General features: G+C 40.7%; 2 protein-coding genes and 1 long non-coding RNA gene across 6 annotated transcripts in view; 1 reads left to right on the top strand and 2 right to left on the bottom strand.

The window, feature by feature from the left end:
* LOC110522730 (pleckstrin homology domain-containing family G member 7) overlaps window positions 1-10,391 on the bottom strand; it is a 29,039-nt gene extending 18,648 nt beyond the window's left edge. The window contains exons 1-8 of one of the 3 annotated variants that reach the window (XM_021601209.3): window positions 10,253-10,391; window positions 9,297-9,439; window positions 6,559-7,352; window positions 5,585-5,604; window positions 2,368-2,477; window positions 1,862-1,902; window positions 1,222-1,320; window positions 616-768 (exon numbers count right to left, since the gene is read on the bottom strand). In XM_021601209.3, coding sequence (XP_021456884.3) covers window positions 616-768; window positions 1,222-1,320; window positions 1,862-1,902; window positions 2,368-2,477; window positions 5,585-5,604; window positions 6,559-7,194 — 1,059 coding nt within the window. In that variant the 5' untranslated portion in view covers window positions 7,195-7,352; window positions 9,297-9,439; window positions 10,253-10,391. Of the gene's footprint in view, window positions 1-615; window positions 769-1,221; window positions 1,321-1,861; window positions 1,903-2,367; window positions 2,478-5,584; window positions 5,605-6,558; window positions 7,353-9,296; window positions 9,793-10,252 lie in introns of those variants that run through there. The other 2 variants (XM_036977418.2, XM_090230783.1) reach the window with 2 other exon arrangements.
* Window positions 10,392-15,796: 5,405 nt separating this feature from the next.
* LOC110522691 (uncharacterized) lies at window positions 15,797-19,642 on the bottom strand. Its single transcript, XR_002473363.3, has 3 exons — window positions 19,529-19,642; window positions 16,331-16,632; window positions 15,797-16,092 (listed from the first exon to the last, which is right to left on the bottom strand). It is a non-coding gene; the product is annotated as an uncharacterized LOC110522691 (long non-coding RNA).
* The window catches only part of LOC110522681 (inositol 1,4,5-trisphosphate-gated calcium channel ITPR2), a 162,849-nt gene continuing 160,583 nt past the window's right edge, over window positions 19,195-21,460 (top strand). For both annotated transcript variants that reach the window (XM_036977399.2, XM_036977393.2), the window contains exon 1: window positions 19,195-19,655. In XM_036977399.2, the coding sequence (XP_036833294.2) occupies window positions 19,564-19,655 (92 nt within the window). In that variant the 5' untranslated portion in view covers window positions 19,195-19,563. The remainder of the gene's footprint in view (window positions 19,656-21,460) is intronic.

Raw genomic sequence — 21,460 nt, 5'->3', positions numbered from 1 at the left:
CAAGAGGGAGAGGTTGGATCTGTTTTTGCTGTTTTCAATTTCATCACGAAGCTGAAGAAAGAGTTCCCCCAACAAAGTATATTTTAGAAAGGGGCAGTGTCAATTCAAAGGAAAGGCCTGTTCGAACCATCACAACCTGACATTTGTGTTCAAAAAGCCACACAAAGCACAAGGTGTTTGGTTGCAATGTTGAGCTGCCATTCCTGTTCAAAAAGCCACACAAAGCACAAGGTGTTTGGTTGCAATGTTGAGCTGCCATTCCTGTTCAAAAAGCCACACAAAGCACAAGGTGTTTGGTTGCAATGGTGAGCTGCCATTCCTGTTCAAAAAGCCACACAAAGCACAAGGTGTTTGGTTGCAATGGTGAGCTGCCATTCCTGTTCAAAAAGCCACACAAAGCACAAGGTGTTTGGTTGCAATGGTGAGCTGCCATTCCTGTTCAAAAAGCCACACAAAGCACAAGGTGTTTGGTTGCAATGGTGAGCTGCCATTCCTGTTCAAAAAGCCACACAAAGCACAAGGTGTTTGGTTGCAATGGTGAGCTGCCATTCCTGTTCAAAAGTGTGCGTGTGTGTGTGGGGGGGGGGGGGGGTGCACGTATATCTAGTAAGTCACCTCTTTGAGCACCATGAGCTGATCCAGGAAGTAAACACACTCGCTGGTGAAGAGTTCCCAGATAGCTTCCTGTCTCTTGTAGTCTTGAGGGTCACAGTCAGACATCAGCTGAGACGAATCACAGTCCCTCAGGAACTCCTCTAGAGAACAGTCCTGGGGATGGAGGGAATGATAAGACAGATGGATGGTTGGATAGATGTTATTTGAATAATACTAAAACCATAATGCACGGGGGGGGGGGGGGGGGGGGGGGGGACTGATTTGTTGTGGTTTTAACACGGCTGTGCCAGTGCGGTCATAAGTACAAGGCAACAACATTCTGTAGCCTGTCTTGTTACTATCCTCAATGCTGTTATCGTCTGCTGTCTAGCTACAGTTTAAAAATGTACACTTGTCATGTGCGTAGGCCAACAAAAGTCTTATTCCCGTTCAATGTGTCATTTATATGTTTCAGGGGCTTCCCTGTTCCTGTAGTAATTCCTAGGAGCACTGACTCAATGATGACTGGCTCCCAAGTTACAAACGCAGACACGTAACAATAAAATATTACACAGCTAGGAGGAAAAAAGTATTCTTCAGCTCTGGTGTTCATATGGCTTTCCTCACCTTGTACTTCTGGAAGTCTGTGTCCCTCCAGTCTTGAATCTGTTCCTTCAATAGATATTTCTCAATATCAGATGCAGTGCGTGTAGTCGTCCCTTTAGTCTGAGAGGAACAAATACAGGTTAAATGTTAAACATTACTTGAACAATTCATTCTTTACTATAGGTATGAGTGTCTGTCTAAGTGGGAATGTGTGTGTGTGTATAGTAAGAGTGAATGTGTGTGTACGAGTGTGTCTGTACACAAAAGCATGTGTGAGTGTTCGCGTGTGTGCATGGTGGAACAGTGAATGACAGTACACACCAATAGTGTTTTGTTTGTATATTTTCCCATCTATCTATCAGTCTGATCAAACACCTTCAATATGAATTGATTTGGATTGAATTGGTTTGGCTCAGTGTTGTTGACACATGATGAAATCTCAGAAGGCCATGAGAACAAAGGGGAAGAAAGTGTATTCATTAATATGCTTTGATTAAAAGTGGGTCAGAGAACAATATCCTTAATTTCATTGCAGCTTCCTGAGCACACTGACAGCTTCAAAGCAATAGCAACCAAAACCACAAACAACTAGGCTGACTGGTGGCAGGTCACGCTAGCTAGGGCGAGTAGCAGGGGGAGAACAAACAGGCAGCACACATACCGTGCTACGTCTGGAGAAAGGCCACTTGGGTTTCTTGGTGTCTGTGGAAATGGAGAACATGGTTTTGTCATTATCTACAAAGGCCTGCCTTCATAGTTCTTCTGTTGCGAAAATGTGATGAAGAAAAAAAAAAGTGATCCACAGGATGTAGATAGGATTTTACAGGAAATCAAGTTAAGTGTAAACAGCCTTCTCATTTTGCCTGAATGTGGCAATAATCTGAAAATAGTTAAGGAATGTTACTTATATATTTGGGTAAGTGAACTTCTGATGCAGTTACTAAAGTTATAGCTAGGTAAACATAGGAATTAGTATTCTAATCCCTAATTCTAACTAATTCCTAATATTAAATAGTAATTTAATAGGATCTCCTTGTAGGTAACTAAAATAATATAACAAATAACACTGATCACTGTTGGCCTACAACCTGGGTTTATAAGGAATCAAAAACAAGCTGTTGACAAACATCTTGCAAAAAAGTGCAGAAACTGAATTTTGGCGTTAACCTGAGAAGTTCAGTATGTCCGCCACCCCATTGGACACAAACAGGTCCCCCGGCGAAACGTCCGATCCGGGTAGACTGACAACCACAGAACTCCGCCTCCTCTCCTGCAGTCTGGTGGAAACAGGAAGAGATCAGGTTATCAGAGTGAGTGAGGTGTAATACATGAGGAATAGAGTAGGTCAGTGAGGTACAGCATAATACAGTTAGAATATTCTGTCTGTGTACCCCATTATGTTGATAAATGTACCTCATTTATTACACCATTACTCAGTCATTATTATACCTGTATTATGCTGTACCTCACTGGCATACTCTTATTACGCCATTACTCACTGTTATACAATGATATACCTCATTTTGACATACTATACGCCTCCGGATCTGGCAATACCGGTATATAGTTTTGTTTGCTTTGTTTTATATTCTGGCTTGTTGTTATTATTTTTTCACCTTCGGGTAACAAAAGTGCTTTACTACCACTACACCCACTATCACTACCACTACACCCACTATCACTACACCTACTATTCACTACCAATATCCACGACTACTACCACTACCACCACCACCACTACACCCACTATCCACTCATATTATGTAGGCAAATCATACCGCTGTTTCTAAACTCCTTATTCGCTTGCTTGTTCACATTGCAGTGAGTACACATGGTATTTCAACAATGTAGAAAAATGTAGAAATGCCTAAAGGAATTCATTATTTCTGGCTAAACGGTCTTCTAGGCAAATTCTCCAGTAATAATGACAATGAGTAATGGTGTAATAAATTAGGTATATTTACCAACATGGGGACAACAGACAGAATATTCTCAGAGAATTGGATCTGACCATGAATCAAGCCGAATTAATGAATTAAAGACCCCATGCAGTCTTTGTAATTGTATTTTTAAATCATCGCTGTATGTCTAATAAATCATTGTGTTTTTTTTATTAAAATTACTCCAAAATACATGTTTTATAATATATTTCCCTGAGCCTCCTTGGGTCCGTTAAATGCTAAGTCTGATCATGTGGGCGTTAGGAAACAAATATGACTATATTGACATAGACAGGCGTGATTGGCAAATAGGATGGTCTAGAGCCCACCCCCATACCCAAAAGAACAGTCATTGGTCATATTGTGACATCATGACATGGGCCAAAAGTTCCATCCCACCTGAACAGGCCGAAAATCCAGCCTTCATTTAAAAAAACATTTATTTTTATTTTTTATTTAAAAAAAAAAAAAAATTACACAGCTCATACACAAAAAGGGAATCATCATCATTTTCGCAATTTCAGAGTGTTATTTGAACTTTTTTTTGTGATGGAAATATATTTTTTTTTAAAGGAAAAACTCATCTTTAACTGCACTACGCCTTTGAGGAATTGATGTGTTGTTGACATCCAATGCATTAGTTATGTAATTTATGGTAGAAAGTATATCATTTTTTACCTAAAAGATAAACAACAAAAAAACTACTATTAATGGAAAATTAAACACTAATATATCTTGATTAGATAAGTATTCAACCCCATGTTAGACTCATATTTAGCAGGGATTACAGCTGTAAGTGTAAGATGGCGCTGGAGAAAAAGCCGATTGTGCAGAATGCCAAGAGTGTGCAAAGTTGTCATCAAGGCAAAGGGTGGCTACTTTGAAGAATCTAAAGTTTAAAATATATTTGGATTTGTTTACCACTTTTTGGGTTACTACATGATTCCATGTGTGTTATTTCATAGTATTGATGTATTCACTATTATTCTACAATATAGAAAACAGTAAAAAACTAAGAAAGACCCTTGAATGAGTAGGTGTCTCCAAACTTTTGACTGGTACTGTGCATTTCTAACTGTCACTTAAGTGTTTGTTTCCTTTAATATGTAGCTCACATTTTACATGATTTCCACCAGTTTGCCTTTCTTTCATGTCTGTGTAGTTGTTCCTAAGGGTGGCTAGCATTAGTGGATCATGTTAGGTTAACGTTGTGCAATAACTTGGGACCTAGTGGAATTCAGACCACACGCAGCGGGTTAAACCTGGAGCACAGTTTACGATGACTGGACCGTTGTCATTACAGTTCCGTGATTAGTGAGGATTAGGGTAGATTTATTGGACTAGCCTATTGTTCAACCACTATTGTAGATTTTTTTCACCTTCCAATATTTAATGGATTGAACTTGAATCAGGATGAATCAAACCACTGCATTTTTGTGCATAAAGGCTCTCCAAACCAGTTGTTACTCACTCTAAACTTTGTCTAAACAAACAACAAAAAATCTGAGTATCTATCAGTTAGTGCTGAAACAGAGAAATATGCATTTATTTAGATGGCCTTCTTTGATCCCTAATATTCTGAAACCGTTCTCTCAATGTATTCTAGGTGACCAAGTCTAGAAGCAACAGGACCCTAAAGTGCTTCTACCCCCAAGCCATAAGACTGCTAAATAGTTACTTAAATAGTTAACCAATAGCTACCAGGACTATCTGGATTGACCCTTTATGCGCTAACTCTTTTGAGTCATCACCTACACTGCTACAGCTTATTATCTATCCTATTGCCTAGTCACTTTATCCCTATGTACAGTATATGTACATATCTACCTCAATTACCTCGTACCCCTGCACATTGACTCGGTACCCTGTGTATATAGCCAAGCTAGCATTGCTCATTGTGTATGTATTCCTTGTGTTACTATGATTTATATTTTCTCTCTGCATTGTTGGCAAGGGCCTGTAAGTAAGGATTTCCCTGTTAGCCTACACCTGTTGTTTACAACGCATGTGACAAATACAATGTATTTGCTTTGAGTCTGTTGACAAAATGCCAATTAAAAGGTTCAAAGATAAATGTAGTGAAAACCCTATTGAAAGAAAACTCGACAAGAAAATCTGTTGGCCAGCAAGTAGAAGGGTTTTCTGTGGTTGAATGTATTTCATGCTTGGTCATGTTCATTAGGGCACAACAAAGCAAAACATTTTGCAATGGAAAACAATCTGTTTTTTTCCCCTCAGTTTGGTGTTCAATGAATACGATCCCAGTTTCCTAACTGTATGACATAGTTCAGAGCGAGTCGGTTATAGGCAAATTCCCTTCCTGCCATGAAATAATGTCCAGGCAGTGTGGTAACTGCAAGCCACAGTGCAGGTATTTTTGGCTAAGCCAAGTGGGGACACATAACATTCAAATTATTCTGTGGAATAGCATGCAACACACCTACCTATTATGGCAAACCTTGTCCTGTAAAATAGAGACGAAAGAGCATCGGTTAGGATAATTATATGTTGAACATGGCTTGTTATACAGCAGATACTAATGTGAAAGAGCAAACACAGACAGTGAACGATAGATGTACTGTGCTATCTAAACATTAAGGATTGGTTTCTTGGACACAGATGAACCATAGTCTTGGATTAAGAACATTCAACAGAGAATCTCCATCGAACATGCTTTTTAGTCCAGGACTAAGATTAATCGGTGTCTGGGAAACCGGCCCTAGGAGCTCAATGATGATTAGAGCCTTGGGTGTGATTTGAAAGGTGCAGTGTACATAACACAACTCAACATTACACAGGGCTCCTGGTTCTACATAACACGGCTATATCCCTCACAAACAAATTAAACATTTCAAATCAGTGTTTTTTTCATGTGGTCGTTTGAATTAGAATAGCCCAAATAGCCCTCTAATATCTGCAGAGAATGTCGTGACTATTGAGAATGGCCCAGGTTGAATGCCGGGAGCCCACTGAATAGATCCCCCCCTCCCCCTTTTATATTTTTCTATTGACCACTGACCCCCCCCATTATTGGGTGACTGCTGACGGTGGTGAATAGGAGGCTTGTGGAGGAGCCTTACTGCCTTCCCATGGCCCCTTGGAGCTCTGTCTGAGTGAGTGAGTGAGTGAGTGAGTGAGTGAGTGAGTGAGTGAGAAAGATTGAGGCTTGCTGGGTGGTGGGGCTGCGCTGAGCTGTCAGTGCATGTAACTGCTGATTCATTTGCTGTCAAAAGCTGGCATTGTGAGCAGCCACCACAGGAGTCCAGGGAAAATGAGAGGGCTGCTACCCAGGAGGAATGTGGTGGAGGAGCTACTGGCCATCTGATTTACAAGGCTCGGATAAAAACTCAAAGCCAGTGTGGCATATGGGCGCAATTCATGCTCAACTGAATCATTTGTGATTAAAACATTAACTCACCTGATCATCAGGAAATTCAAAGTCTTTACTAAATCTTTGCACACCACGTGCGGACAGGGATTCTTGTCTCGTGCAAGTGATACCATTGTTAAAAGTCTTTGATCTATGCGATCTGCTTTTTCCCTGGCCTGCAGATGAATTGGGCTGATTATCATGGTGGTTTTCGCCATCAGGAGGGGGGCAGGCCGCTAACGGAGACTTGTGCCTGTGTACTGGCGAGAGGGGACTCAAAAGGAATGGTGTCTCTTCCGTACCCGACTCCTCTTGTGTGCTATCCATCCTCACCGGGTCCCGGAAGTCCACCTGCGGACGTCGCGTGCTCCTCATCCTCCTCAAGGTGGGGGACGTGGAAATGCGAGCCGGGGCCTGTCGGTCAAACTGGGTGAGCAAGCCATCGGCCTCAACCAACGACACGTGTTTTAGTTTGGAGTGCGTTCTGGCCAAATCTATATGCATGATAAACGGGTTGCTGGTCTGCGTCTCCTTTTCGTCAGTGGGTTTCGAGACCGTTTGCGTCTCAACATTGGTCACCCCCGTCACAGCCTCATTCTCTAGCCACTCAATGTAACTCCAGTCCAAAATTCTCTCTGTGTCCTGGCCATTCTCATGCACTAGAACCTGTTTCAGAGTAGACATATTGAGCAAGACGGCATTATAGGCCTAATGTCAGAAAAAGGGTAGTCCGTTGGTGTTTTCCTTTGGTACTTGTCTTTAACCAGGTGTGTTGGGGTCAGATAATCCAGGTGCATTCCACTGCCAGTTTATCAGCAAGCAACTACGTTTCAGACACGTTTCTGGGAAATAAACAAAATATCTGTATTAGGTAGGTCTAATACAAGAGCCTACGAATTAAACAAAGCAGTCTGGGCGTGCAGTCAAGTCAATCTTTTTTTGTACAGAGTTCAGATCACGTTGTGAAACATTTAAATTATGGATTTGTGAGCTGCATACTTAGCACATGTTTTGTCAACAGAGGGTGGGGGAAGTTAGCTTACAGTTGGTGTTCATAAGGTACAGAAAGTAGGCCCTCTAACAAGCTCCAAGACTACTGTCGCCTTAGCTACAGATTGTACACCAGATAATGTGATACACGACATGGCCAAACATCTCAATTCAAAATCATGAGCATTAATATGGAGTTGGTCCCCTCTTTGTTGTTATAAGAGCCTCCACTCTTTTAGGATGTCTTTCCACTAGATGTTGGAACATTGCTGCGGGGACTTGCATCCATTCGTTCACAAAAGCATTAGTGAGGTTGGGCGATTAAGCCTGGCTCGCAATCGATGTTACACCTTTGGGATGAAGTGTTCGATGGAATTGAGGTCGGGGCTCTGTGCAGGCCAGTACAAATTCTTCCACACTGATCTCGACAAACCATTTCTGTATGGACCTCGCTTTGTGCATGGGGGTATTGTCATGCTGAAACAGGAAAGGACCTTCCCCAAACTGTTGCCACAAAGTTGCTAGCACAGAATCGTCTAGAATGTCATTGTATGCTGTAGCATTAAGATTTCCCTTCAATGGAACTAAGGGGCCTTGCCCGAACCATGAAAAACAGCCCCAGGCCATTATTCCTCCTATGTGTTGGGGCAGGTAGCATTCTCCTGGCATCCGCCAAACACAGATTTGTACGTCGGATTGTCAAATGGTGAAGCGTGATTCATCACTCCAGAGAACACGTTTCCAGATTAACAGTTCTTGTGTTGACATTGCTTCCAGAGGCAGTTTGGAACTCCGTTGTGAGTGTTGCAACAGAGGGCAGATGATTTTTACACGCTCCAGCACCCGGCGGTCCCGTTCTGAGAGAGAGGATTAGCCGTTGTTGTAGACGTTTCCACTTCAAAATAACAGCACTCACAGCTGACCAGATCAGCTCTAGCAGGGACTAACTTCCTTTTTGGAAAAGTAGCATCCTATGGTGGTGCCACGTTGAAAGTCACTGAGCTAATCAGTATGGGCCATTCAACTGCCAATGTTTGTTTATGGAGATTGCATGGCGGTGTGCTCGATTTTAAACACCTGTCAGCAAAGGTGTGGATGAAATAGCGGAATCCACTAATTTGAAGGTGTCCACATTCTTTTGTATATATAGTGTAGATGTTTGGCCGAATTGAGAACATAGATACTATCGCGAAGTTATGGTTGCTCGAAAATGTACTGTGCTACGCCACACAGTACTTACCCTGTAATGTCCAGTAATGGATACCAAAAATCTTGGCGAACAATCTGTAGCTATCGTTGCCTGTAAAAAAAAAAAAAACTAAAAAGACTGTAGTCTTACCTTCGTCATTGTCGATAGTTATGGTGTTTAAAGCTCACTTAAAACAACCCAAATATTGTATTTTTGAATACAGTGCAACAGTGGAGCTGCACTACACTGCAATACCGTATCAGTTCAGTGTAATGCAATGACAGTTTATCGCGTGGGAAACAAAGAACGGCACAAGAGCCCCATGCACCTGATCCAACTTTCCAATACTCCAATTAGACGTTTTCATTGGGCCACTTCAACCCATGTAAAGTGCTATTCAATCAAATCAGGTAGGATTGTTTCATAAACACATGAGAATTCCCAACAATAAAAAATAAGGACCTATGAGCACTTTAGCGTTGTCGCAGTGTGCGGATTGCAATGGAGAAACCCCGCAAACCCACGAGGTGATTACAGTGAGAAAAACATTATCTAGGCTACATTTACCATCACCCAATGTTAGTCTAAATAACAACAAATTACTCACATGACAAAAGTGTAAAAGGTGTCGACTGAAGAAGAGCAAATCCAGCTGTGTTTACTCCCGGCAGTGTGTCGTGTCTCCTCTCTATTCCGCAATGTCTCATCCGTCGCGCTGCGCTCGGGGTTGTTCATGCCAATCAGACCGCCCTGTGAAACAAAAAAGTATAGGCAACTCCTGGCACTAGTCTCGGCCACTGTTCGTACTGTTCCTTTTCACATGACAAAGCTCAGAGATTTGTGTAATGCCTCGGAAAGATATCGTGCGTGCGTGTCCAATTGTTTCCTACCCGAAATTTGAATGAGTGTTATGTGTCAACGAGAAAGTTTAGTTCAGACAGTGGATTTGTCCGCAGTACTATTGTGACATGTACGGTGTAATCAGTGGGAGGAACTAAAGGACGGTTCATTTGTTTTAGTACTAGTCTTTTTTATCCATCGTTGAGGTAAAGGTATGTGTGTGTGAACAAAGAGAGGATCCGCTACATCACGTGCGTGTAGGGCCGTGCACATACCTTTGGGGGTTGCTTAAAAATGTTTTTTAATAAAGGGCTACCCCCCCTTAAAAAAAAATCGACTTTCATGATTCATAACATACCAACTGCCTCTGTAGCCAAAATGTCAACATATGCCTATTTATTTTCTACAACAAACACACTCACTTGTCATTCCCAATGTAAGCAGTAGACACGGTAGTAACTAGTTACCAAAGCCACGAAGTTATATACCCGGCCTATTTCTACTATTTCTCTTTTAATACTGTGTTTTAAACCTAACCACACGACTAACATTATGGCTAACCCTAAATTAAGACCAACGATTTTTTGATTTCATACATTTGTTCGAGTTACCCAATTTCTACTTTGTGGATGTGGTAACTAGTGGAAACCGGTTGACACTGGAGTGAAAATGCATTCTTGTCCGCAACTTGTTTTGTCAATTTTTTTCCCGTATTGTCCTCACCTGATCCCACAACAGTTCGATAACCCCGGGACTTTCCTGTTCCGTACCCGATAAAAATCCCTCCCATCCCGTTTAATTCTTTATGTGTAGAAATCAGAGAGAGTTTATCGCACACATCCCAGCTAGCACATAACGTTCTGAGAACCATATTTTTCTTAGAGTTTGCTGAGAGCATGTTTTTCCTATAGTTTATTTGCATACAACATTTCGACAATTTTCTGGGAATGGTGCAGGATAGTTTATTGACTTTGTAACATTCTAATCCCCTTTAAGAAACTTGACCAAAAAACGTTATTTTCTTGATATTTCATTACTTTAACAGAGTGTTTCCTAAAAGTAACAATACGTGAAAGTACTACTTAAGTATTTTTGGGGGTATCTGTACTTTACTATTCATATTTTTGACAACTTTTACTCCATTAGATTGCTAAAGGAAATAATGTACTTTTTACTCCATACATTTTCCCTGACACCTAAAAGTACTCGTTACATTTAGAATGCTCAAGCAGGATATACAGGGGTGTTGTGGAGCAGGTCGAGAGCTTCAAGTTCCTCAGTGTCCACATCACTACGGAACTATCCTAAATAGTTAGTTAAATAGTTAACCAACCCTTTTTGCATGAACTCTTTGACCCATCGCCTACGCTGCATTACTGTTTATTATCTATCCCGTTACCAAGTCACTTTATCCCTACCTATATGTACATACACTATATATACAAAAGTATGTGGACACCTCTTCAAATGAGTGGATTTGGCTATTTGTGAAGTGGAAACTTCTAGGAGCAACAACAGCAGAGCCGCAAAATGGTGGGCCACACAAGCTCAAAGAACGGGACCATTGAGTCCTGAAGCCCGTAGCCTTAAAAATAGCCTGTCCTCGGTTGCAACACTCACTACCGAGTTCCAAACTGCCTCTGGATGCAACATCAGCACAAGAACTGTTCGTCGGGAGCTTCATGAAATGTGTTTCCATGGCCGAGCAGCCGCCCACAAGCCTAAGATCACCATGCACAATGCCGAGTGTCGGCTGGAGTGGTGAAAAGCTCGCCGCCATTGGACACTGGAGCAGTGGAAATGCTTTCTCTGGAGTGATGAATCACGCTTCACCATCTGGCAGTCCGACGGACAAATCTGGTTTGGCGGATGCCAGGAGAACGCTACCTGCCCAAATGCATGGTGCCAACTGTAAAGTTTGGTGGAGGAAGAATAATGGTCTGTAGCTGTTTTTCATGGTTCGGGCTAGGCCCCTTTAGTTCCAGTGTAGGGAAACATTAATGATACAGCATACAATGACATTCTAGACGTTTCTGTGCTCCCAACATCACTAACATCACTAATACTAATACTTTTTGTCTGAATGGAAGCAAGTCTCCGCAGCAATGTTCCAACATCTAGTAGAAACCTTTCCCAGAAGAGTGGAAGCTGTTAAGGCAGCAAAGGGGGGACCAACTCTATATTAATGCCCATGATTTAGGAATGAGATTTTCGATGAGCAGGTGTCCACATACTTTTGGTCATGTAGTATATCTACCTCAATTAGCTCGTAACCCTGCACATCGACTCGGTTTGGTGCCCCGTGTATATAGCCAAGTTATCGTTACTCATTGTGTATTTTTTAATTTAAAAAAAAATTCTAACTGCATTGTTGGGAAGGGCCTATAAGTAAGCATTTCAATGTTAGTCTACATCTGTTAATTATGAAGCATGTGACAAATAACACTTGATTTGATGTACTAACTGGGTGAGTACAGGCAACTGTGCCATAAGCACTAAGCAGCAGCCAAATGGAGCAGTTGCTATGGCTACTCACATGCAGAGTGGGGGACAGGCAGATGAGCAGCTAACGCAGAAATTATCTGATTTCTGCTTGTAAAAATGAGCATGGGACAGGACGGTAGTGATTTGTTTTGTAAGTGTCAGGCTTATAGAATTGTTTGGGGGATCAGCACAGGACCGGGAACAAATTTGACAGGACAAAACAGGGCAGGAATACATTTTCACTCCTGTGTCAACCTCTACTGCTCTGTGTTGTGATGAGTGAGTGTGTTGTTGTAGAAATGTAGAAATGTTGGCTACAGAGGCAGTTGATAGGTTATGAGTGTTTAGTTATGAAAGGTTGGGAGGCTGCCCTTTTTTATTTTGGGCACCTGAGCACCCCCCCCCCCCCCCCCCCCCCCCACACACATGTCTATGTGTGTGTGAGAGAGAGTGTGAAACAGACTGAAAAAAAGAAAGAGAATCAGAATCACTTTTACAAGTACATTTATTTATACATATCCAGAATTTGACTTAGTGAATAAGTGCTACCAGCAATAGACAATGTACAGACAGAATACAGATACAAAGTCAACATAGTCAACATACAGGATATCCAATATAAATACAGTATACATAGAAAAAAAAAGAAAGAACCACACACCAGAATAGATTTCCACCCTGTAGCTTCAAGATTATCTATCCTATGGACTATGGAGCATAGTCATTAATTAATTTATTGATTCATTCATAACTGTAATCCAGACCTGTATTCTATACTGACTCTGCCTCACTAGCAGGTGATTGTTATAACCTGCGAACACTAGATGGTAATGTAGGATAGATTATATCACCATGTCGCCACTGGCTGTGTGGTTTTAAAATGATCAGTGATGCCCCCATGGCGTCCTCTGGTGTCAGTATTGGCATCCTCTGGTTTCAGTATCTGTCATGCACTCACCACGGTTCTGAAGAATAATCATCATCATTATAATTATCCGCAACAGCATCATCATCTCTCTACATAGTTATGAGAACAGAGTGGTGAAGAGAATTGTATTCAGTTGCATGAGATAGACATTTAATGAATAGAGTGTACACAATTCCTTATTCTACACGAAAGACAATCATGTCTGTTCTACACTTACCTCAGAAACCCATACTACAATTTTGCGTAATTTAATCAGATACTCAATACCATCCTATGTTACCTGCATCTGTCCACTTGAGATTAATTCTACACAACTCATTTATATCTGGAGGTTCTGTAACATTGCACCTTCCTGAACATGCCCCCTGATTAGTCCTTAATGAGAAAAGGGAGGGGTCACAACACATTCCAACACTTCTCCAAAATGTGCAAGCTGTCCAATGGACCGCAGACTCACTGGAGAATACCAGGGGTCACCAAGAGGTTAAAGGTTAAATAGTCAAGGGTAAATATCCTTCAGAGTTGGACTTTTATGACATATACCTTCATCTTTATGGATTATGTGATGCTGTACACAACACACACACACACACACACACACACACACACATCTTGAAGCAAAATCCATGGAAGTAGGATATCTTTAATTCTGTGAGGAATTTAATTTTTGATTTAGCTTTGCAGTCATTTACAGGCCTATTCAGAATGCAACTCTTCACTTCCATTAATGCATGACCATCCTCTCCCCATGAGTAGGGTATGTTGGGGGAAAACACCCTCTTAAGGAAAATGTATATTTTCTGACACAAAAAAGCTACGTTTTTAAAGATTTAGATATGTGCATACTGGCTATCCTTGGGCAAACACATTTATAATGGAAATAAGTGGGCATAATGAATAGTTTTTTGTTATTTGATAAAAACAGAAACTTCGAAACAGGGCGTTTTCGCCCCATTAACGGGGCAAAACACCCCCCTCTATTGGGCAAAATGCTTCCTGAAGATTAATGTCTTAAAATCCAATTTATACCTTTTATTTACATTTTCTGTAATTGACTCTTAAAAGCTAGGTATCACATTTTTAATTAAATAAAGCAAATATTGAAACAAAATGGCATTGCACATCTCACTATTAATACCCTCACTATGATGAGGTTTTGATGTAAAGGTCCCTCTTTTCATTTTTGCTCTTCCAGTCCAAATTATCCTAAAGTTTCTAAAAATGTATTGTGTTCCCAATAAAATTACTTATTGTGGCATTTCCCCCCAAACGTGCTCACCTTAAATTGTACTATTGTTTTAGATCCACTTGATTTCGATAAATTATTTCGAAGTATCATCAAGCTGTTACTTGTCATTTTCTTCAATCATACTGATCAATAGGTATTTTAAAAACAGCTTGTACTGAAGCCAGAATCTCTCCTGGAAAAACACTAGCCATGGGGATTACATGATAAATATGAATGATTTTTTGTTATGATTGGCTGATACAAACCAAAACAAACTCACCACTTAATCAGAAAAGCTACTGTAACATTAGCCCAGCAATGGTGCAAGGTAGTATACAGCCAGCCTTACATGTATGAGTCAGTCTGACACTGAAATTAATGAGGAAGATGATGATGAGCCAGTGCAAATCCCAAGAGGTATGCAGTAAGTCTATTTGGAAATCGTTGCAACCCGTAACATTAATGTGGCTATAGCTAACTAACTAGCTAGCTAACTAGTTTTGCTTGATCCCAGTGCATGCTACATTTCACATCGACTGAAAGTTCAACCGGACAACAAAATACAAAAAATATCCCAAATCCTTTATGACAATTTGTTGCGATGCTATAATTGTGAAAGCTGATACAGCATGCATGCCTATTAGCTTGTTAGATTTGGCATTATACTCAACAAATAAGCTATTCTAGATCAAACATTATTGCGACCTAACTAGCATATTGGCTAGATATGATTTAATCTGAATATGCTTGCCATAGCAAACTATATGTGATTAGACTTGAGCATTTGGTGGACAGCAGTGTTATAGGACGATATTGCCTGGAATGTTTATCAGATGTCCGCAGGTGCCTCCAGAAGAACCATGCCCTTGCATGGTAGACCACCCTGGTCTTGTGACATTCTGTGTCAATGGGTATGCATTACAACATGTCATGAACATACAGTGTACAAAACATTAAGAAAACCTTCCTAATATTGAGTTGCACCCCCTTTTGCCCTCAGAACAGCCTCAATTCGTCAGGTGTCAAACGTTCCATAGGGATGCTGGCCCATGTTGACTCCAATGCTTCCCACAATTGTCAAGTTGGCTGGATGTCCTTTGGGTGGTGGACAATTCTTGATACACACGAGAAACTGTTGTGTGAAAAACCCAGCAGCGTTGCAGTTCTTGACACACTCAAACCAGTGCGCCTGGCACCTACTACCATACCCCATTTAAATGCACTTTAATATTTTGTCTTGCCAATTCACCCTTTGAATGGCACACATACACAATCCATGTCTCAAGGTGTAAAAATCCTTCTATAACCTGTCTTCTCTTCATCTACATTGATTGAAGTGGATTTAACAGGTGACATCAATAAGGGATCATAAACTTTCATCTGGTCAGTCTATGTAATGGAAAGAGCAGGTGTTCCTAATATTTTGTGTATACAGGTAAGATTATGGTTCTTCACAAAACTGCATCTGAGAGGACTGTATAAGCAAGTATAGTGAATGTATTACATCTCAAATAAACTATAGTTGTAAAGGTAATAATTTATAGTGTCTGTTGAATCCTCATTTAACCAAACAGTAATGAACAGGTTGTTCACATAATGAGTATCATGTTCATAGAAACACAGAAAACAAGGTACAATGGGTCTTTATTTTTCACAAGCCAGCAGGCGGTACTGTATGGACAGATGCTGGGGGATCAGGCTGTCCAAGTTGACCAAGGAAGCTGCTGCCAGGTACAGGATATCGTTTGGTGTCTGACCAGTCCGAGTGCTGCTAGACTTGATGTGTTCAGAGGCTTGGCTTCAGGACATGACAGGACGGGTTGATGTCTTCAGTGGCTTGACTTCAGTACATGACGGGCTCATCATGGATAGAGGGTGTTGGAGAAGAGCTCAACTCTTCCGCGAGGGCAGGAAAATATTTGTCTGGGAATACAAAACAGTACACAGTTAGACAAAAGGGCTATGAATGACAGTCCAAGCAGGGTGTGAAGTTGAATTAATGTGTAATAATGTGATTGTGTTAATGAATTTAAGTCATTGAAAATGCATAGGGCTAAGCATAGTGCATAGAGAGGAAATATTAAATGCTCTAGTGGATGATGGGACATGGCATCAGTTCATGTCAGGAGAGAGTTGACACTGGTAGTGGAGTGGTCATCACCTCATAATTGGGGAACATGAGGGGTCTTAGTCGTAAACACAAATAGCAAATACATGGCGTTACAAAGCTTTGCACACTTGGCATTCTCTCCACCAGCTTCATGAGGAATGCTTTTCCAACCGTTTTGAAGGAGTTCCCACATATGCTGAGTGCTTGTTGGCTGCTTTTCCAACTCAACCCAACCCATCTCAATTGGGTTGAGCTCGGGTGATTGTGGAGGCCAGGTCATCTGATGCAGCACTCCATCACTCTCCTTGGTCATATAGCCCTTACACAGCCTGGAGGTGTGTTGGGTCATTGTCCTGTTGAAAAACAAATGATAGTCCAACTAATCCCAAACCAGATAGGATGGCCTATCGCTGCAGAATGCTGTAGTAGCCATGCTGTTTAAGTGTGCCTTGAATTCTAAATAAATCACAGACCGTGTCACCAGCAAAGCATCTCCACACCATCAAACCACCTCCTCCATGCTTCATTGAGGGAACCACACATGCAGAGAATATCCGTTCACCTACTCTGCGTCTCAAAAACACGGCTGTTGGAACCAAAAATCTAATTTGGACTCATCAGACCAAGGGACAGATTTCCACCGGTCTAATGTCCATTGCTCATGTATCTTGGCCCAAGCATGTCTCTTCTTCTTATTGGTGTCCTTTTGCTTCTTTAATCAGCACAACAGTTTTTAGCTGTGCTAACATAATTGCAAAAGGGTTTTCTAATGATCAATTAGCCTTTTAAAATTATAATCTTAGATTAGCTAACACAACGTGCCATTGGAACACAGGAGTGATGGTTGCTGATAATGGGCCTCTGTACGCCTATGTAGGAATTCCATAAAAGCGTCTGCCGTTTCCAGCTACAATAGTCATTTACAGTATTAACAATGTCTACACTGTATTTCTGATCAATTAGATGTTATTTTAATGGACAAAAAAAATGACAATTTCTTTCAAAAACAAGGAAATTTCTAAGTGACCCCAAACTTTTGAACAGTTATGTGTATGTATGTACAGTTGAAGTCGGAAGTTTACATACACTTAGGTTGGAGTCATTTTTCAACCACTCCACAAATTTCTTGTTAACAAACTATAGTTTTGGCAAGTTGGTTAGGACATCTTCTTTGTGCATGACACAAGTAATTTTTCCAACAATTGTTTACAGACAGATTATTTCACTTATAATTCACTGTATCACAATTCCATTGGGTCACAAGTTTATATACACTAAGTTGACAGTGCCTTTAATCAGCTTGGAAAATTCCAGAAAATTATGTTATGGCTTTAGAAGCTTCTGATAGGCTAATTGACATCATTTGAGTCAATTTGAGGTGTACCTGTGGATGTATTTCAAGGCCTACCTTCAAACTCAGGGCCTCTTTGCTTGACATCATGGCAAAATCAAAAGAAATCAGCCAAGACCTCAGAAAAAAAACTGTAGACCTTCACAAGTCTGGTTCATCCTCGGGAGCAATTTCTAAATGCCTGAAGGTACCACATTCACCTGTACAAACAATACTACGCAAGTATAAACACCATGGGATCACGCAGCCGTCATACCGCTCAGGAAGGAGACGCATTCTGTCTCCTAGAGATGAACGTACTTTGGTGCGAAAAGTGCAAATCAATCCCAGAACAACAGCAAAGGACCTTTGTGAAGATGCTGGAGGAAACAGGTACAAAAGTATCTATATCCACAATAAAACGAGTCCTATATCGACATAACCTGAAAGGCCGCTCAGCAAGGAAGAAGCCACTGCTCCAAAACCACCATTAAAAAGCCAAGACTGCGGACAAAGATAGTACTTTTTGGAGAAATTTCCTATGACCCCAAGCATACTTCCCAAGTTCCCAGAACTGAAAAAGAACTGAAAAAGCAAGTGCGAGCAAGGAGGCCTAGAAACCTGACTCAGTTACACCAGCTCTGTCAGGAGCAATGGGCCGAAATTCACCCAAATTATTGTGGATACCTTGTGGAAGGCTACCCAACACGTTTGACCCAAGTTAAACAATTTCAAGGCAATGCTACCAAATACTAATTGAGTGAATATAAACTCCTGACCCACTGGGAATGTGTTGAAAGAAAGGAACCCTGAAATAAATCACTCTCTACTATTATTCTGACATTTCAGATTCTTAAAATAAAGTGGTGATCCTAACTGACCGAAGACAGGGAATTCTTACTAGAATTAATTGTCAGGAATTGTGAAAACTGAGTTTGCATGTATTTGGCTAAGGTATATGTAAACTTCCGACTTCAACTGTGTATACATGTATGTATGTGTGTGTGTATATATATATATATATATATATATATATATATATATATATATATATATATATATATATATATATATATATGGCGATTTTTGCATGTAAATCTTGGTAGAGCAAAAAACAAAATGGGATGCATGCCAGCAAAGCCACAACACTAAACAATACATTAATTGCACAATAATGGTGACAAACGGTTATATATTTTTTTTTTAACACACACAACACTTTCTGAATAGAAAATATTACATCAATTTCCCTCAATCGTTTTGTTGTAGGGATTTAAACATTTGAGATGAGACAGATTAATAAATGTTTTGTTGAGTTCAAAAAGAGTAGTGCCAGTGGTTTCTGTGAAAATTACAGGCAGAGCGCGTTTCACCTCAAGACACCTTATCCTAAGCTAATTTAGACGGGTCGTCACTAGGTACCACAGCCACAACGTCATAAACCCCGTTTCTACAATTTATCTTTTTAAAATGTGCATTTAAACCTAACCACAATACTAATCTTATACCCAACCCTAACATTAAGTTTTCATAAATGTTTAAGATGTAGCCAATTTGACTTTGTGACTGTGGTAACCCTTTTGACGGGATAGGCAGGCTGCTCTCTATCTGCAGCTCTGACAAAACCAGTCTCCTCCCCCAAAGTTGATACGAAAATAAGAACATTATGCCGCCTGTCACACGGGAAGAAGTTGGATTCATGAACTAAAACTAGTTTTTTTTTGTTACACTAACTCAAAGTTGTTGCATTGTCGTCCTTTTCTAATTTGGACTGGAGAAAACAGCAAAACATGTCTCGTTTTGGGGCGTTAGTCTTTTCAATTTGACGAGTGAAACGCATGTTTGTTGCCAAGATACACTGTAACGTGTCAGCAGACCACTTCATCAGAGCAAGACTACTTACTGCATGTCCTACTTACCTGGAAAGCCAACTTTTGGACAGAATTAAGCGAAAATGTCAGACAACAGATCTAGTTTTCTTCATATTGGAGACATTGTGTCGCTTTACGCGGAAGGCACTGTCAATGGCTTCATCAGTACATTGGGGTATGTTCCTCTAATTAAATATTAACCATGTTTTATTAAAATGTGACAACCATGGCACGTAGGCCTACAAGTTCGTTTGTTGGCCAATACATGAAATGAGTCAATGTTGGTAACACATGGCGGTGTCAATGGGTGTGAGGTTCAAAAGTCGGAAGTTGAAGGAAAGGCCTAACTAACACAAGCGATTCCATCAAGGAGGAAATGCCGCCTATGAGCCTCACACATTTTATGCAAATATAACAGGAATGCAAAGCATTATGAAGTAAACTGCATGTAAGTAGGCCTGTACCGCTCCAGTGTAGCCAATGCGTGTGCAATGTCCAGTCACACATGCTTTCAGACACATTATTACTCTTTGGACGTCAAATGGTTTCCTAGGAAAATATCGCGTTGTGATCCATTACGTACTCAAAATAGTATTAAGCTTTTTCACGTTAGGTCTTGGCAGAGCAGCACGCACTGTGAGACAGCTGAGGAATTTCACTTGATTGCTCACAGCTGTTTGATCAACATGTCTTCCTTGACCTGTAATGTAGTGTATTTGTATATGTTCACCAGGGTGTCCCCAATGCAACTTGAATAATGGTTAGGTTGTTGAATGTACTCTTGTGGCCGATGCTTTAATCTGCACAGTCATGATAGAAAACTTTAACTTTAAGAACTTTTCCTATTTGTTTTGATCATCACATTTTTGACTTTGGGGCAATGAACACATTTCCAAATGTACAGAGAATTGAGAGGAACTTTCATGTGTTTTACCAAACAGTGAAGGGTCAAATCAGGTATGCCTACAGGTGCACTCTAGTTTAAAGTAAATGTATGGCATTCTGTGAGTACAGAAGATCATTGACTAGCCTACTCTGAGTGTGGGAGTACTGGTTGCTGAACCAGAGCAGGCCTAATACTGACTTGGTGAAATGGTGTACTATTGTACTTTTTTTTTAAGCCATTGAAAGTTTACTATCAGTAATAACAGCTAATTCCAAGGACCATCAGAGATTTTCTACAAATATTGACTCTCGGAAGATAATTGAGTAATGGTCATCAGCTTTGATATTATCCTAAACTTACAATGCACCACAAAGACTAGAGTTTCCTCTTGTAAACACTATAGTGCTTAGTTGAAATGGCTCCAGCGCTTTAGATCATTTCTATGCTCTGCCATCTAGACCGCAGAACAGGCAGGTGTGAATGCACTTGTTCTGTGGAATGAGTCTGCCCTACCCACCTCTCCCTCACATTCTCTCTCTACTTTCTCTGTCTGTTCTTTTAAACAGCCACACCAAAAGCATAGCAGGCATTTGCCTAACCATCACTGTTACCATAGTTACTCCATGGATATCCGTCTGAAAGAAGTCTTTGTAAAAATTACACATTCGTCTCTACAAGGCAGAATGTTGAATAAAATGATATTTACACTTTACCGGTTGTACATGCTGTTGGTCCTTTTGGTGGTATGAGGTGGAGATAGGGTATCCACAGGAAAGTGTTTATCTGACTTTTTGCTGCGCCGGTAGGTTCTGTCGCTTATATTTTAAATCTGTTGACACATTGCACCTGATGCACAATATGTAAACAATAGCCGAATGTAGTTGACCGAAGCGCGTTTCCTCGCAATCAGTTGGAAGTGTGTGCGGTTGGGTTAGGCTTGGCCATATTGTGCAAGTGTTGGCCAGGTGCGAATTGCATCAGTATTGAAAATTTAAAAACCCGAAATACAGACCAGCGTACTGAAGGTCGGGTTGATAAAATATTCCTGTGGCTATTTTGTATCAGAATACCTCTGACATAGGGACAAATTGGCG

Source organism: Oncorhynchus mykiss, chromosome 1, assembly GCF_057628025.1.
Source record: "Oncorhynchus mykiss isolate SJ-2025 chromosome 1, ASM5762802v1, whole genome shotgun sequence".
Lineage (NCBI taxonomy): Eukaryota > Metazoa > Chordata > Actinopteri > Salmoniformes > Salmonidae > Oncorhynchus > Oncorhynchus mykiss.
This window is presented reverse-complemented; position numbering and strand designations above follow the sequence as displayed.